The 19,442-nt window shown below is 38.6% G+C and overlaps 1 protein-coding gene across 1 annotated transcript in view; it reads right to left on the bottom strand.

Moving 5' to 3' along the window:
• Positions 1 to 19,442, bottom strand: part of LOC122978810 (FERM domain-containing protein 5-like) — an 84,266-nt gene that overhangs the window by 22,685 nt on the left and 42,139 nt on the right. The window contains exons 2-4 of the mRNA XM_044345824.1: positions 2,280 to 2,384; positions 441 to 483; positions 190 to 268 (exon numbers count right to left, since the gene is read on the bottom strand). Coding sequence (XP_044201759.1) covers positions 190 to 268; positions 441 to 483; positions 2,280 to 2,384 — 227 coding nt within the window. The remainder of the gene's footprint in view (positions 1 to 189; positions 269 to 440; positions 484 to 2,279; positions 2,385 to 19,442) is intronic.

Here is a 19,442-nt window from a genome sequence, read left to right as displayed (position 1 = left end):
GGTTTAACTGAGATGCAAACAAACAACTGAAGAGTCATCAACATGTCACTATTCACAGGTTAAAAAGTTTATTGATGGGAGAGAGAGAGAGAGTCATGACATGCAAAGATAGTCAGACTGAAACCTTACTAACATACTTCATCTCCACCCTACCAAGATGCAGCCCACCACGTTATCTCAAAAACTTACCTGGTGATTTCCTCTCTCAGGGCAGCAGGGTCAGGTGGGTAAAACTTGACACGCAAACACATGGTGAATGGAGGCTGGGCTGCGGAAGAAAGACAAAGATTTCAAATCTTGTATTGTCACATTTCTAATGTGATTTGTCCTTTATATTTAGCCTTTTTTTTCTTTTTCTAGTCAAATTTGGACAATTTGGACGTGGATTCAACCAAAACAGTACACACAAACTAATCAGGCACGTTAAATGAAATACTTACATTTCATTTGTTTGGCAATTGACTTCGTGAACTCCAACCAATGCTGAAAGGGAGAGAAAGAGAAGTGAAGACCTGCTCGCTGGGAACTGAATGTTTGGCTGCTAACCTGTCAGTCTGGGGTCTGATTGCTCAGCAGCTGAGCATGATGACTTGTAATCTATAGCTGGAAGGCACACTAGAATTACTCCCATCTCCTTCTCTGCTGTTTATTTAGACTCCCTCCAACGCAGTCACCATGCAGAGAGGAGAGGAGATGAAAGAAAGCTGTTTGGAAGATAATCAGGAGAGGTCTGTTCTCTGTCAAACTAAACATCACGAGTCGAAAACTGGGTCTAATCAGCGAGATGATGACATGCTGATAATAATGTGCGCACAATACAATAACTGTGTAGCACAATGATGCTGTGCTACTTTTATTAGCTTGCAAATATGAACTTTTTAAGCAACACCTGTGTTCACTTTCTCAAGAAACTACCACTAAGTAGATGCACCGAAGCAGTGAAGAGTTATTGAGAGAGACAATGATGAGGGTTGATTATTACAAGAGACATTAAAAGAAACTGTAACATTGAGGCCAAAGTCTTCAATATCTCCAAGTGAAACAAGTAAAGAAAACCTTCGGTCTAAAAATGCTTTGTATTATGATTTAACAGTGTCAGCCTTCTCGCAGAGCTGTCACCTTCAGTCTTCTGCTGAGAGGAAGGACACCAGCTGGTTGCTGGTTTCACTACTATACAAAGAGAATCTGTAAAACCTTTTTAAAGCCTTGACATCATGTGTAACACTGTTCACTGTTCAAGAATGCATGATTAATAAATGCTAAATGCGTGATTAATAGTTCAAGCCTTGCAAATTCACCAATTACTGTTAATTTCTTTGATTGATATTCAATCAATCAACAGGGTTGGCCTTTTACCAGCTTACATAATTGACTTGCAGGCTTACCTACCTGCCTGTATATTTATATAGTAGAAAAATAGCATTTACACTAAAGAGCTACTGAGAAAAGTGTCCATCAGTGCCTCTGAGACTTAATTTATAATCTGCTCCACCTGGTAATCCACAAGCTCTAAAAGACATTGTAGAGATAGTGAAAGCTGACTGGAACAATGTACAGTACAAACAGTTACAGAGCTTTTTATAGACAGTGGCCACAGATGGTTTCTTATCCTTGCATCAGCTTCACAGGGTTTACTTGGACATTTTAAGATTTGCATTTGGATAATGTTATTCTCAAAATTGAGTATAGCCTGTTAAAGACACTTTTGTATTACCTGTGACATCTATAAAATGTATTTTATGGGATATGAATGTGTTTCTGTTTTGTTAATTTGTCTGCAGAAAGGATTAGCTAATTAAAGGCAACACATTTTTTCAATTTTTTCAAAGTATGAGCACACTAGCTATTATTTCCAGGAAACAAATTATTAATTTGTGTTCACATTATATCAAAAAAGGTAAATTGAGGCTACTTTCCAAATATTAAAAGCTGATCTCAATTGTTGATGTCACACAATGTAACTCCCTTATGCGAGCTACATTACAGACACCTATTTTTACTGTAACGCTTCTGTGTTTAACAGTTTTCTCTTTTAATATAGTTTCACAGTCAACAGAAAAAAAAGAGGAATGGGGGGAGATAGACAGGGAGAGAGAGTTTGTGTGTCAAATTTCAAGGTAATGGCTGCACACAAGGTGAGTTAAGTAAATGGAAAAAGTGAAGATGGAGAAATAACAGAAAAAAGGAGAAGAGACCAAATCATGAGTCACGGTGTGGCACAGAGACACAACTGAATTCAACTAAAATTCAGTTGTGTATTAATAGAAATGAAGACTTACCCTCTGCTTGTCTGGGTCAACATATCTAATGCCAAAGTAATCCTTCTCCAGCAGGTTGAGATGGTGGCAGATGAGGTCAAACAGGTACTGTCCCTTGGCATCCCGCTGAAAGAGACATGACATAATAAGTAATGTGCTTGATATTGAAAGACATCAAAGAAGGAAAAAATGAGAAAATGGCAACTTTACTCTCTTTCACAGGAGTCTGCAGCCACCTCATTCTGTCTTTCACAATATTTGCATATTCACACACAGTTAATGAATACCCAGCAGATGAATGGTGCATAAATAAGAACAGTGAGACCCTAACTCCACACCACACTTAGGAAAAACAGCAAGCAATGTTACATTATAAAAATGAACATGTAGATAGTGTCACATCAAAACATTTTTTTTCATTCTCATCGGGGAGTCCATTTTTTGGGAACTGAGAAGTCAAAACGGCCACCAGAAAGTGTTTTAATATTTCACTACCCTCAAGGGAGATATATGAGGGCTATCAAATATTCATATTGAGGCAGCAGCCATCTGTGAAAGCTTTGAGAAATTTCTGCTACAGAAAAAGACCTGGAAAAGCAGCAAGACAAGGTGTAGGAAAATGAAGACGCATGCTAAAAAGGAGAGGAGGCCCTTGTCATGCAATGCAGTACAGAAATCTCATCCTTGCAATATATGAAAATGTTTTCTATCTTTTTTTGTATCTTTAAAGTACCTCAAAATACAATGTTTACATTTTTAGTTAGCTATAAGTTGATAAAATAACTAAAATAAGATAAGTTGTTCAGCTAAATTCAAATGCACTGTAGTCTTAATCAGGCGTGACAGTGAGTGTGAGAGGAGCAGGCCTGCTACTCTGGTAGTAGCTAACTCAGAATTAGCAAAGCCCTTACATAAACCTGCATATGCCCCAGAAGACTCATTAACACATAGTTTTAATGGAGTCAAAAACTGTATCAAGCAGGTTCAAAATGGACAAAGACATAAGCTGGACACATAGTCAACCTAGGATAGGTGCACATTATCATTGGGTGGAAGGTTGAACAGGAATTTAAACCTATTGGATAATTGACACAAGGGCAGAAATAGCAGAGCCAATGTCCAGGTGTCACACCCATACACCATAAACAACAAAGAAAAACAAGAATACTAACACTCAATGAGCACTTTATAAGGAACACCATACTAATACTGGTTAGGGCCTCCCTTTGCCCTAAAAACGGCCTCAATTCTTTGTGGCATAGATTCAACAAGATGTTGGAAACATTCCTTTGAGATTCTGACCTATGTTGACATGATTGCATCACATAATTTCTGCAGATTTGTCAACTGCAGATTTGTCAGCTGTGAATCTCCCGTTCTACCACATCTCAAAGGTGTTCCATTGGACTCTGATCTGGTAACTGGGGAGGCCACTGAAGTACACTGAACTCATTGTCATGTTCATGAAACCAGTTTTAGACGATTTTTGCTTTGTAACATGGTGCGTTATCATGCTGGGTGTTGCCAGTAGAAGACGGGTAAATTATGGCCATAAAGGGATGCACATGGTCAGCAACAATACTCAGACACTACACCATCTGCGTGCCTCAGCAGAAATCAAGATTCATCAGACCAGGCTACATTTTTCCAGTCTTTAACTGTCCAGTTTGGTGAGCCTGCAGCCTCAGATTTCTGTTTTTGGTTGACAGGAGTGGAACCCACCGTGGTCCACCGTCTGCTGTTGTAGCCCATCCGCCTCAAGATTTGATGTGTTGTGCAATATGAGATGCTTTTTTGTTCACCTCACTTGTAAAGAGTGGTTATCTGAGTTTCCGTAGCCTTTCTGTCAGCTTGAACCAGTCTTGCCATCCTCCTCTGACCTCTCTCAACAAGGCATTTCTGTCCGCACAACTGCCACTCACTGGATGGGTTTTATTTTTCACTCGAGTACATTCTAGATACTGTTGTGCATGAAAATCCCAGGAGGCAAGCAGTTTCAGAAATACTGTCAACAAGCCTGTCAACAATCAAGTCAAGGTCAAAGTCACTGAAATCACATTTTTCCCCTTTCTGATGTTTGATGTGAACATTAACTGAAACTCCTGACCTGTATCTGCATAATTTTATCCATTTCACTGCTGCCACATTGAGGTGTTAGGTGTTCCTAATACAGTGCTCGGTGATTGTATATGTGTTATATAAAATCTAGCACAAAGGGTAAGTTACATGTTGATTAATTGATTCAAACCTTTATTTAAGCCTTGAAAATCATTGTGGTTTCTCTCATTTTGCAATGATGTCAAGATACAGAGTTAACAACAAAATACGTAGGGTTAAATAGATCAGAAGAGGACAATATTCAGTGAAAACAACTGCACAATGAGGTGAAGTGGTTTGAGATCACAGTCTTGAATTGTCCAGGGGTAGTGAGAGTGTTGATCTTGAGGATGTGTTGAAGTTATAAGTCAAGTAATTCCAAGTGTTTGGTGCACAAAAACTAGAGGCAGATTTTCCAAGTTAAAAATAAACCTGCAGGACTGGTAGCTTAGTTCTGTAGAAAGCATATATCATGTATTAAAGGCAGCATAACAAATTCAGTTCATTAAGCCCAAGGGTTCAACTGTGTTAAGAGAATGAATCCAGTATGTCTTCTTGCGATTCAACGAGTTGACTATATCACCACTTCTAGGAGGACATGAAGTTTTTTAAGTTTCACAGAACTTTAATGAGGCTGCAGAGCTATGATTCGCCTGTGCATAATGTTGTGCCATAGCATAACCCATGAACGTCTTTTCTCTCTGAAGTCTGCCGTCTCTGATCTGAGTAGCACCTGATTCAGCTGCACATTCCCAGAAGATGTGCGGAGAACCACTTTTTACATATCTTATAATGTAGACATATGTATGTGTGTAGGTAATGTCATTGTACATGCTAACATTAAAGTCCCCCTCCACTCAAAAATGTATTTTGCTTATTGTTATAGTGAGCACATCCACTGTGAACTTTTCAGCAGTGGAGGACACCATACAGTACATATAAAATAAAGCAGATATATGAGAGCAGAAGGGGGAAAAGAGAAGGGAAAGACAAAACCAAATAAAGACAGGGAGAAAACCGAGAGAGGAGAGTGAGAGAACAAGCTTGGACAGTAAGACACTGATGAATTTGATCCAGTACAGCAATAAAAAAGAGAAGACATGGAGATAGCTGCATTGAAAGGTTGGTCCATGTATGAGCAATTTTGAGATCCAAAGCCATCTCATATGTAGTGAGAATCTCTGTGATGAAGCCTGTCCACACTTCTGTGTCACCCACTATCAGAACAGATCTCAGCACCCCTTAGGTGACATGTGACTTACTCTTGTCAAGGCACCTTGAGAATGAAGTCATCACCTCTGTTTGGATTGGGTTAAACCTTTCCCAAGTTCATAACCCAGGAGCATGTTGTAAAAAGAGACCTCAACTTATTTTGACAAGTTGAAAAATTACAGTAGATTTCAAGTCATTCAACAACTAGAGAGGATTTCACCAATATGCATAACCAACAACTGGTAAGGTAAAATGATAGAGATTGGTAGAGCTGCAACTATTAGTTGATCATAATCAATACAATCAATTTATAATCAATCAGATTATAAATTGGCAACTATTTTGATAATCAAATAATTGTTTTAGTCATTTTTGAGGAAAAATACTATTATTAATTAAATTGCTGGTTGCAGCTTCTCAAATGTGAGAATTTAAAGCTTTTATGTGTCATACATGATAGGAAACTGAATATACTGGATATTGGACTATTGATTTGACAAAACAAATCCTTTGAAGACGTCACCTTTGGCTCGAGGAAATTATAATGGGCATTTTTCATTATTTTCATAATGACATTTATAGACAAAATGATTAATCGATAATGAAAATAATAATTAGTTACAGCCCCCTGGGCTGAATTAAGCGCATTCACCTTGTAATAGCTTGAATCCAAATGTGCTTAGTATTATTTATATTTGCCTTTAAGATGATTCAAAGTTAGATAATAAAATAATTAACATGGTTGAAAGCACTTCACTCAAGCTGCACACACATTGGGTAAAATATTCAAATCCAAGATGTGATATGAATTTAAGCTAAAGCTTGGAATCTTTGAAAAAATGCTTGTCTGCACAACATGAATCTGTCAAAACATCTGAATAATGATCGAAAAGACTACATTCCAGTACAGTACATGACCGAAGCATTGAGGCAATTCATTAATGATAAACATCTAATTCTAGTCTGTTCAATAAAATCTTCTCACACCAAAGCACAAACTAAACTTCTCCTATCAGGTCCAGTTGTGTCAAGTTGTGCGCTGGTCAGACCTTTCCCAGGATGCACAGGGCTGTACCGCTATCTCCTCTGTCAGTGTGTCTGTATATCACTGTCACAACATACACTCTGACTCACAAGGACAGGCCTGCTGACTAGCCCAGTAGCAAAATTAGAAGCACACATATCCATGTGCAGACACACACAGACACACACATACACACACACACACACACACACTCTCAATCCTTCTTGCTCTATTATAAATGTCTGTGGTACACCTGTGAAACCTCCAGATCCACGACATTTTCAGAGTCTGTGCCTCCCACTCCCTCCATCTGCTGTGTACTGTAGTGTAAACTACTGTGATGCCCAAAAAAGCCTTCCTAATTAATCATGTTGTTGCTGTGTGTTTCCTCCTATGTGTGTACCCGTGTGTTGCTATATGCCATTTCGAAGTGTGTGTGTTTGTCTGTTACTGATGATCCTCTTCCAAGTAAGTAGTTATGAAACAACAACAGAGGGGCAGGGCGATTTATCTCAGTCCAACACTACCAAATAAAAGAAACGGAATGAAATGTACTAGTTGAAACCATTCATGAAGAGTGCTGGACTCGCACAAGCTGCAGTACTTTTTACAGCAACAGCACAATGTAAGCATACACACTTTTTACAGTACAATGGAGTTATAAAACAGATTTTAGGTACAACTTAATATAGGGCCTCTGATCCAGAGTCTTCTATTGTGCATTATGATGAGTGCAGATTATCTTATTGTTCCTGGTAATTTACCTGAGTCTGCACTCTGATGCAGTTTGTAATGACGAGATTGAAGCACACTAACTTTGTTCTGTGCTCATTCTCTGGCTTGACCAAACAGCGGGAGAGAACAAAGAAGAAGAATTCTCTTGCCCATAGGCAGCTGACCAAACACTTGTAATGTATTATACGGTATGTGGTGTTGTGTTGCATACTGATGAGACACACTGAACTTCAGTGAGCTGACCAGGGCTCCACTGGGACACAAAGGCGAGCTCTGAGGCCGAAACATTATTGATCTGAAGTGTTCTTCAACAGCCTTATGAGATTTAAACCCAGAGCCAAGTTGCAATACACTGGTGGCTACAGGGAGGAAATACTATACGTTGGCAGTTAAAGCACTATTTATTGTTTTTGAAGAGATAAACTGCAGATCTATTATGTGGTTTGTGGTCATGTGATTTCAGCGTGGGAATTGCTTCTCTCACTGTTTTCTCTCCCTTAGGCTTTTATTATTGTGGGGGAAATAATAAGATCCATGCTATCTTTGGATTAACACCTTTTATCACAAAGCATCAATATATCTGGAAATTAAATAACTTGCTAGTGAGATAAACTGTCATTCAGTACGGAACTTAGACAATTGGTTTTCCATTGGAATAGATGTTTTTTACTCAACACAAGGACTTGTTAAATTGGTTCACTGATTGTGAACAAATTGTTTATGTTGCACCCCATTGTTTACTGTTTTGCAAACCTGTATACTGCACCTGCTCATATGTAAATATCAAATCCATCATACTGTACTATGGTGTGTCACTTACATTTACCTGGTCAGACTATTTCTGAATGTCTCAAAAAAATAGGCATAGGTTTCAAGGGATCAATAAAGTAATATCTATCTATCTATCTATCTATCTATCTATCTATCTATCTATCTATCTATCTATCTATCTATCTATCTATGTGACAGCTGAGTACTTCAATGAGGCTGTAGTAATAGGGCATTAAAACAGATTTATTGAGTTGAGTTTTAATCAGTAATGCGACATCACATTTCAGAATAAACAAAGCATGGTTTAAACATTGCTTACTGTCATCTCATCGCATCACGTTGCGGAGAATTGGAACTAGTAATGAGCTTAATGTCAGCCTGTTTTCCTGTGGGTTCATTTGGAATTAGTCTGTACTGGGATGAAGAGATTTGAATATCTGTTTCTTTCCTGCAAATAATGTGACAGCCAAATTGTTTTCATGCTTCTCTACGTCAAGCATCTACATCCATGCTTAAACACAGGTCTCATTAGGCCCACTGAAGGTGCTCATGTAAGATTAGTTAAGGTTAGATCTGTGAAACTTGCTGCACAACATATTTACATTAGTATCTGATAAATGTGTTTCCATTAATTACACTGTCATCCAAATCAGCTTCCCAATGAAATGAAACTTATTTCACCAACTGCTTTTTATACTCACTCAGTGTGCAAAGACACGCATATCACACTTTGCTAATGTTGTCAAATTTCTAACTGAAAGTATAAAATCAACCCAGTCACACAATCTGCATACAAATAACATGACTTTACACTTTCAAATTGTGTGCAATGCACACGCCAAAGTCCAATTTCACATGCAAGTGATATACCTATTCAACGCTACATTTTTAACCTTTTCACATATCATTTAACACCGTGGGTTAGGTTTAGGCACAAAAACTACTTGGTTAGGGTTAGGGAAAGATCACAGTTTGGGCTATAAAACTAAAATGCTTTCAAAAATGCCAGACATGATGTTAAAAATCCCTGTTAAAATGCCTGCACATGACAGTAGAAATGTCTGGTTGGTGGTCTAGGACACTGCTTTTTGCCAGCTGATTGTCTAGCTATCCTCCTCCTAATAAGTCAAAAATCATCCTATAAAAGGAAAGAAAATCATATTATATGATGTCACTTCCTTGGGAAGGATTAGCGTATCACCTGCATGCAAAATTGGACTTTGGTGTATGCACTGCACACAAGTCATGCTATTTGTACACAGATTGAAGAGAATGGGTTGATAAGATACTACTGAGGTTGAGTTTCTTTTATCTAGAGCTGTCTTTCAGGAGCAAGGGGTATTCATTAAGAAGATTATTTAAATTATATAACCATGCTGGGACCTTTGACAAAAATAAATGAGCTGGGGCCATGATGATTACCTTGTCAGCATCCATTCAGTTCATGGAGAAATCATTAAAGTCTGCTATTTGATTTTGCTGGTCCTCCCTGATCAAGACAAATGGCTGACCTGGAGGCCCTATTCTCTTCATGTTGTGTATGTGTGCTTATGCAGGCCCTTGACTGGTGCAAGTAGATTACAGGCCAAGGGCTAAATAACTGCTCAGTCTACGGTAACAGATGCAGTTTGCCTAAGAATACAGTCTTTACATCTTGCACCTCTGGATACAACTGAACTGAGGAAGGTAGACAAAATGATCTTGTTTCTTGGAACAATCAGAAACACTGATTTTGAGGTGGGAAATATTGAAGAAGGGGTACTTTTAGGATTGGCCAGGGGGTCAGGGGATTGAAGAATCAGCAGAGAGATATTAGCCGGCCAAAAAAGACTGCAGCTTTTGAGGTCATGGAAGCAGAGAAGGTCTTTTAATTGGCTTCAAAGAGGTTCTGGCAACTTTATTACGACTCAGCAAGACGAGGCAAGGCTTTGCCCAGGCACTCCAGGCTGATGGGTCTTGTGGTTCCCAATTTTTAGAAAGATGACTAGAGTGTGCTCTGATGATCAGTCTCCCTGGGAAACCTTATAACAGATTAAGGAGGTTGTTAAACATCAAATTCAGGAGGAACAATACAGATTCCATCCTCTTTGTGGAGCAGTGGATCAGCTCTTTACTCTTGCAAGGATATTGGAGGAGTCTTGGTAGTCTTTTAACCCATTCTAGTTTGTGAACTTGGCGATGGCTTGTGACTGTGTTCATTGGGGTGTCTGGTTGGTGGGCAGCTGTAGGCGTATGGGATTGGCAAGTCCACTGCTGTGAGCCATCAATAATTTGTATGACCAGAGCAAGAGCATTTGTCTGCATCATCGGCATTAAGAAAAGTGCACTAGTGGGTGTTGTATTCTGCCAAGGCTGCACATTGCCACTTTCACTGAATTTGTTTGTTTCATGGGCAGAATCTCAAGGTACAGCTGAGGAAGGGAGAGTGCTCAGTCTAGTGACAAGAAGACTGGATCACTACTTTTTGCCCCTGCTGGCTTCATCAGGCTGTGACCTCCAGAATACATGTGTTGGTTTGTAGCCGAATGTTCCATGATGGTCTGTTCCTCAAAGTCAAGAAGCCATGGCTCCCAGAAACCAATTGACCCCTTTAGGCTGGTAATGAGTTGCTGCCCCAGTTGAAGGTGTTCAAGTAATTAGTTGTAAATTGTAACTAGTAATTAAATGTGACGAGAGGACTGTTGCAGTCATGCATGCATTGTAGTGGACAGCTGTGGTGAGGAGGGAGTTGAGCCTGTTGGGAAAGTTATCTATTTACCATTCAATCTACATTCCAACACTCACAGTATTCATGAACTCTGGGTGCTCTGGGTGGGTTGCAAGGTGTCTGGGCTCAGATATGAGCAAGAAGCTCAAAACTGCAACTCCTTCATTGGAAGAAGCCAGCTGAGGGGTTTTGGGTATCCGATCAGAGTGCATTGTGGATGGCTCAAACATACACATGAGATGAGACATTGGGGTAGATCCTGAAAATGATCGAGAGACTACATATCCCAACTGACCATGGGGAGGAATGGAGGACATGAATGGGAGAAGGATGTCTGGGGTACTCTGCTTAACTCAATGAAATTGCAATTTAGACCCAGAAAGGAAGCAGAAAATGGTTGCATCAATGGATTATAAGAAAGTATTTGTGTCAAATTGGGGAAAGCTGAATGTCAGTAGACAGTGAAATTGTTTTGGCAGTAGCAGTAGCAGTAGCAGTAAAGGTGATTGCTGGTTGTCAGAGTAGATGTACCAGTAGCAGCCACAGTGGCAGAAATTTGTGTGCAACTGCATGTGCACATGTTCATGTATGTAATATGTTTATTATGGGTGTGTGATGTGTTTAAGAGTAGTAATAGTATGGGGGCGTGTGCAGCGGGCAGCCATGATATTAACCACAGTGACTCATGGGTAAATGTGATTAGTGCAGGCCTGTCTGAGGGAGAGGAATGTATTAAACAAGCAGAGGCCCGTAAGTGCTTTATGGAAGCACGCGCTGCGTTTCATCACAGCTATAATAAAAGTGATAAACGGAGGAATGGAAATAACCCAGACCGGGGCCAAATGATCACTGTGGTCCTTAGTGGAGCGTCAGCAGCAGCACGCCGCTCTCTAAGCCTGGCCAGGGCTTGCGTCAGATTAATTATTGAGAGGGGTTCCATATCAGCTTGGGAAACACCACATCAATAAATGATGGTGTCATTTTAAGCTAGAGGATGGAAATTGCAACAACAAAGCAAATGGTCCTGAAAGGCTACTTGTTTCTAGTGCAGCGTCTGCGATGCTTTGTTTTAGTTTAGTATTTACATACATAAGCTCCTGGGTAGAGGGTGATTAAGTGGCAGAATGGTTCATGGTGGTCTTACACAATGCCTGCTTCTTTGGGACTCAACTGCAGTGCTGCAAGTTAGCATATCTCAGTGCCCCACTGCATGATCTCTATGCCGATTGTCACTGCTCGTAAAGTTGCTGCTGCCAAGGCTGAAAACAGCAAAGCCAGTAAATGGCTTACTATAATCTTATGATATGGTAATGTGTACTTTCCATACTCTGGAAAGCAGGCACAGAAGTAGTGGATGCTCCCGTCAGTCAGCAGCTGAATAGTATTTCAAAATTTATGCTCAACACGCATTCCGTGGCAGTCTGATTGAAGCAATAAATCACTTAAATTACAATGTCGTCTGCAGATGGATCAAGTAGTTATTCAGGTATACTGTATACACATTGTGACTTATTTCAAAGTAATGAACTGCAGGTACCAGCACATTGGTGATAAAATAGTGCTATTTTGAATTTAAATAACCTGATGATGTTCTGTAGGCAACAGAAGGTTTTGTTTGGTCTCAGTATGTACAAAGTAAAGCTGAAATAAAGTGCAACATGTTGGAAGGGGACTTGCTTAGTGATTCTTTGCAATGCTACTAAAGCTTATAAGATCAATACCACTCTCATATTAGCAGTTGGCAGCAGCTTCATATTAGCTCTTATAGTGGCCTTTAACGAACACCATTTCCCATAAGCCCTAAACTATTCAAACGTCAAGGCTTGACAAAAGGAGGCGAGTCGAGGGGTTTATAGTCAGCAGACAACACAGCTAAAAGGTTGGGAAAATAACTTCAGAAGAGAGCGTTGGTGAATATTATGGATATGGATGAAACCAAGTCACAATGACTTAAGTATCAGCGCAAGTAGGTTTCAATGTGCTGCAGTGGATGCTGCATGAACAGTAAGCCTCAGAAACACACATCATTTTTCTGAAAGACACACGAAAGAAACATTGAATAAGAGGTTACATTAAGTTAGAGGAGCTAGTAGGACAGAAGCTAGCCTAGATCTAAAATCAGTTCCTTTAATGATAAGCTGTAAATCTAGTGCCTTTCCGAAACATCAAAAATTTAAAGGATTGCTAAGAACGCATCTCACCTCATGAATGTCAGTGAAAACCCAAAACATTACTATAAGTGAGATTTTTTCTTCAGCACCGTGATCAAGAAGACCACGGAGGAAGCTGTTGTTGCACAAGTGACACCAGATAAGTGCAATCATCTGAAAACATGAGGCCACACATTAGTACAAAATACTGACAGTGGGGGGAAAAGCAGTGAATAAAACTCTACTCTCTGGTAATTTTATGGGGATGACTCATACCACTGCTTATGGATTCTCTCCATGTAATTCCTCCACACTCTATTACATTGGGTCTTTATTTAGCTACACAGCCATTACTTTACATTTGGCTGTATGCTGGTGATTTATTCTTGATGAACACCACAGTGGCACTTATTTAACTTGCTAAAACAATATTACTTGTCCTCAACATAACTCAAGAAACAACAATGTGTGTAAAATAATGCTGTGAGAATGTCTGTTTTTGTTGCATTTGCATGTTGTATTTACAGCACACAACTCCCTGTTAGAAGTGTTGGTAGATGTATTGTTGAACTTTAGACAGTCAGACTAGCTGTTTCCCTATATGTCAGTCTTTATGCTAAGCTAGGCTAATTGCCTCCTGGCTCTAGCCCCATATTTATCATACAGACATGAGAGATCCATCTACTAATCCAACTTTCAGCAAGAAAGCGAATATGTTTTTTTTTAACTCTTACTTAAAACATGAAATTTTTCATAATCTAACATCACAATGGGATGGTTTCAGCCCCCTTTTTGCATGATAAAATGATGTTTTTGTTTCTTTGTTATTTTTATCAAGCTCATACATACAAATGTGTTTGACTAATACATCATTGTAGCTTGAACTTAAAGTTACTATCACCATCTTGAAACAATAGTCTGGTGCTCATATGAACACTGAAAGTGGTTTTGCTTGCTGCAATCAATCCACAGTCCTTGTTCCATCCAAAAATGTATACCACAGTTTAGGTTTCAGTAATCTGAGTTAGTAAAATCAAGTGGGCATCTTCAGAAGTTACTGTCAAGTCAAGTCAAGTCAATTTTTATTTGTATAGCCCAAAATCACAAATTTCACTCAGGGGGTTTTACAATCTACACAGCAATACAACACAACCTATCCTTAGACCTCCAATCTGAATAAGGAAAAACTTGTTTAATGGGGAAAAAATGGAAGAAACTCTCTTTTAGTACAAAATTTCCACAGACAGTGTTTCCATGCGGAGCTGTAGTGGAGGAATAGTGACACAAAGAGGGAAATCTGAGATAAAAAGACTTAAGTTGGAAGATAATTACTTAGTTTGAGTAACTCAGAATGCCAAAGCCTAATATTAACATATCTATTGAAACACTGAATCACCCACCAACAGTCACAATCACTATGGCTGTGGATTTTATTTTGCTGAAACTATGCACAGTTTTCAACCTCAAAGACATAATCTCCTTCATAAAAATTGTTCTGCAAACTGAAGAGCTTTTTAATGTACAATCTCAGCCCATGAGACAACAACACGCTTTCATCAGGTATGACATTACTTGACTGCACAGTCAGTGTAATACACCTCCATCATCTCCTTTTTATGTTTACGCACATACCCCTAAAACACCCCTCAGCTGCAAGAAGGAAAGACAGCGATCCTCTTAAAAAGATGTTCACTGTCAGCAGCCTGCCATCTTATTGCCCTTGAAGTGGCCCAGTGGGACTCAGCGATGCTGGCACTGCGTTCACAATCAGTGCTCAGTTGTGTAAATCCTTTCTCGTTTAGATAGAGGCTCAGGCTCCTGGGGGCTCCATTACAGAAATGCCACAGTGGAGAAGTGGTCCTGAGAGCAGGAAACCCATAAGGGGCTACCATACTCTAAGCTCTCACAACTTAATCACACTGGTAAAGGATGTTTTTGGAGAGGAGAGGAAACAAGAGAGCATTGTACAGGTGAGAAGGCAATACAGACGAAAAAATAATAATAAAATAGCAAATAAAGCAACAGTACAAAGAGTTTTGTTGCCCCAGTTGAAAAGTCTCTCAGGCTTTTCTCCAGAAAATGGGCAATGATGTGCATGACACAAAAAAACAACAACTGCACACCTGTTCTCTCTGTCCTTACTTTAACCCTCCAGCCCAGGGGACTGAGCAGTGCACTTACAATAAGTCCTTGCAGAATTAAAGCTTAAAGCTTAAATCTTAAAGCTTAAATCTTAAAGCTTTAGGTATAACTCAATCTCAATCCTATTTATCATCTTTCTTCAACCTGGATTTTAAAGTCTTTTTTCATCTCACCAGATCTGTGGTCTTTTTTGATGTAGAAAAAACATTTGAGTGCATTTGTGGTTGATTGTTGGACTGTGTCAACCAAATTGTGTGTTTGCAAACAAAATATGAGTATCTTCACCTTCACCTTCAGACGATTGACAGCCATATGCAACAGTTCGAATATGTATGTACAGTAAGCGGCTCGATGTATGATGTTTTACATGTGCTCTTTGAGCTAGATGTTTTACCTATTGGATGTCATGTTACAGTTAAGGCGCATTAAGTGAACTGCAACCTCAAAACTTGAGTAACTGTGACTGCCTCAAACACTGTTGACAGTCCATCAAAATCCCTGACAACATGCCAAATTCAAATGACCATAAACTGTGTCAACTCTCATCGTCTCAACACACTTTTTAAACCTGCAGAAACATCCAGCCCTCTCCATCAAGGTAGGATAGCAAAAGTTTTAGGTAGGCAGGTAGAAACAAACGATCTAAAGAAAGCAAACATCTTTCACTGCTATGTCAATTGACTGCAACCATGAAATATAAAACAAACTGGTAAAGTGATATAAAAGGTGAAAATTCAGAGCAGGAAATGTTTAGAGTCAAGTGTTAGTGCAGCTGAGTCTTTGCTCTCTGTTAAGAAAGGTAAGAGCCAGTGTCGTGTCTGGCATTTAAACACACTCTGCAGCAATGTATGCCCAGTCAACATTTTCACTGTAGCCTTGTAGTCTAATCTTAGTAAAAAATGTCTTTATAGGCTAAAAAACATATTTCACATAAGGAAATGTGTGTAGAAAATGTGAGGACAGTTTGACTTAGATAAATGATATCTTTGAATGTGTGGCAACTGTATACCAGATTCTTCTAGAATAATATTTCCTTTCAGGCAGACATCAGAGAGAAAAGTGTCCAGTGTTTCTTTGTGGTTTTAGATACATAAATTGCACACTTTACAGGTGATGATATTGATAATGAAGCTCACAAGTAACACATAGCTTCTTAAATTATGTGGATCACATTTCATATACTGATGCACTGTCAGCTATATGTGAGAGTGATGTTTTTGCCTAAACGTCCTATCGTTGTTATTTAGTAGAACATGACTGATATGACATTATACGTCAAAGGCAGAACATACAGAATCAATACAACTGGCACATCCAGCGGCCATTTTGTGCCATCTCCTCCAGCAGAGATAAGACATATACATACACACACAGAAACCTGCAGGGTTCAACTAAAACGTTGTGCTAACAGTTTCTCCTTTTTCATATCATTTATATTTGTAACAAGAATCAATTCATGCTACTTTTAGCTAAAAGCAAGCAAAGCATGTTTAGACCTAGTAAAACGACAATCAGAGGAAACTATGTGGAAGTTTAGATAAATTAATATATATAGATATATTTTGAGCTTAGTTACTTGATTGTTAGTCTTTAAAGTTTAGTCTTAAGTATATTTTCAAGCTATGGACTAAAATTTGTTTTCAAAATTGGTGTGAAAGGCAGAAGGAGGAAGACACAATTACTTCCTCTACTTCTGCATGAAGGCCAGAAATAATATAAAAGGTCTTGTTAGGGTGTTTCAAACATATACATATAACTTCATGATATTATTGATCAACAGTGATGTCATTCTCAGCTCCAGAAAGCACAGGAAATGACAACAGCCTCGAGATATTACTGACTTGTAATCCGTCTCATATTGGACTATTACTGTCATTCTGAATTGAGCCTTTTAAGAATGAGGGGACACTCTAAATTGGATTCACTAAACTGTGCCAAAAATCTGGAACATTGGTCCTGATCACAGGAGACGTTCTACAAATAGAAAAGTAATGTCCTCCACATTTTCAATTATTAGTATGAGGTTTTACTTTAGTCTTGGAGGTTTTTAAGATATATAACTGCAAAACCAAACTGTGGTTAGAGCAAAAGACTGTAAAATAATAGGATTTCAGCCTTAGAAACTTTGAGGGATGGTTTTAGGAATTAACTGTTGGTGTCTTTCTATTGGTTGTTTTGTTCCATTTTCAGATCAAATATCAAGATCCAAAATAAGCATACAGTATACATTTGACCAATTTCATTTACAAAAAGATAATATAATTCCATACCATGTTTTGTCAGTCTATCATCTGTGTTTATTCAGATGCAGTTCAAGCATCACTGCGGACTCACTCCTTGATACCTGTACCATCTGGCATCTGTCAGGGTATGAAACTGTGCTAGTAAACTCATACTGTCTTTTAGACATACAACAATAGAAAGCTCATTACTGCAGAGCACATTGAAGGCTCACACTCAAATAAAAATCAGGTAAACAAAAAAATAACCCATCAATCATTTCCAGTCCAATTGTGATGACAGTTTAATATTGTGTTGCATGCATAATGATTTTAAAATGTTATTTCCAGGAGCCTGTATAATTGTGACAAATATGAAACAAGAAATGCTCACAACACAACAAACTAATGTGAACTTTGCAGGCACAGCTTGATATGAGCAAATACCTGTTATACTTTATGTCGAGGTTTATTGTGAAAACCAGTAATTTCTAGTTTGAAATGCATTAAGTGGCACCTGTCAATGTACATATTCTATTGAACTGGCCATGAAGTCCTCCTATACTGCATGGCCCAACGCTAAGAGGAAGCAGAGTTGTTATAAGAAAAATAGCAATAGATAAGTACATGTACAGTTGAACTTTAAGTGCTTATGGTACATCCAGGAGGAGCTGGGCGAGCTCCAGGGAAAAAAAGATGTTTGGGCTACTACTAACAAAATGGTATTAACAAAAACAGCACCAAATACTGAAGCAGAAGAACCAAAAAACAAAACAAAAAAAAAATCACAAAAAAAAAAACTTAAAAAACTTTGGATTAGTGCTATTTACAACATAATGTCACATCTAGATGGATCTGTACTCATCTGTTATTTGAGTAGCTCAATTTGATCTAGCTCAACTGCTAGATCCATAAATCTTTGCTGGAGATTAAAAAATGACAGCAAAAACATGACAGGGATTTACCGCGACCGATTCATTAAAAACAAATCACAATCCATTAAGCAAAACTATTGCTGTTCTGTAGGATAGGGTAAATCCTATAGGATATCACAACATCTAATAAAACCTCCATACAATCATTTAGTGAATGTATTATTAACACAACACTTTTTTTCTGACACTTTAAGATCATTAAACTACAGTGTTGTTGGGCAAGATTATGTTATCCAACCTTTGGAAGGCTGTCTCTCCTCTGCTCTGCTCTGTGTATGTGGTGTGCGTGTGTGTGTGTGTGTGTGTGTCACCGCCCTTGGTGAAACACAGAGAGCAGAGGAGAGAAACTAGCACACCCATAAATGACAGCAAAACATAGTAGAGTCTCTCACACTGAGCTGAAATGAAACAAGTGCACATAAATTAGGTAAATAACAAAAACATGAGTTTTTCTGAATATGAGCTGTGTGCATTTCTCTGTGGACTGAGTATTTTGATACTTTCACAGTATTTATATAGCACCTAGACCTGCTTTATAATCAAAAACGAAATGGAAATCTCCCTTGGCATAATAAGTCCCCTTTAAGAAACTTAGCATGCCTTCAAAAACATAATCAATAACACCAGCCACCGTGCTTTTCTTTAAAATAATAAATTGTGAGTGACAAGGGCTGTGGCTTGCTTTGTCACATGTTGAGGTTGTGTGTATTCAAATGTCTACTTGACTTGCATCTAAAAGTAGTGCATACCTTCTGTGACACTTGTTATATGATGATGGTGTAAAACATAAATGCTTCAAAAGCTGTAATACCGTTGAATATTAAAGTGATTTTGTTCGCTCCAGTAGAAATGCACTGTACCGGGTGACATATTCCTCTTTGTGGGAAGTCAGCAAATTCCAGTGCACACTACAGTACAGGCAACTAATAAATAAATGAAGTACAAAATAGAAGCATTCATTAAAATTCTTCCCTCTCTTTTCAGCTCTAGGAGGTGTTAAATCTTGACTCTATAGTGACGATGGCTTCTATGTTTTTTCATTCATGCAAAGTGGCAGAAATAAGTGGTACAAGTAGGCTAACTGCAGTAAATGCCCAGAGGTCGCTTTACCCAACAATTACTCAGCTTCCTCAGCCATATAATGGCAGTCCATTTAAGAGATTAACTAAAGGGGCAGTGCAAATACATAGGT

This window comes from Thunnus albacares, chromosome 1 (assembly GCF_914725855.1).
Source record: "Thunnus albacares chromosome 1, fThuAlb1.1, whole genome shotgun sequence".
In the NCBI taxonomy this organism is placed as follows: domain Eukaryota; kingdom Metazoa; phylum Chordata; class Actinopteri; order Scombriformes; family Scombridae; genus Thunnus; species Thunnus albacares.
The sequence above is the reverse complement of the archived record's forward strand: the minus strand, read 5'-3'. Positions and strand labels throughout refer to the sequence as shown.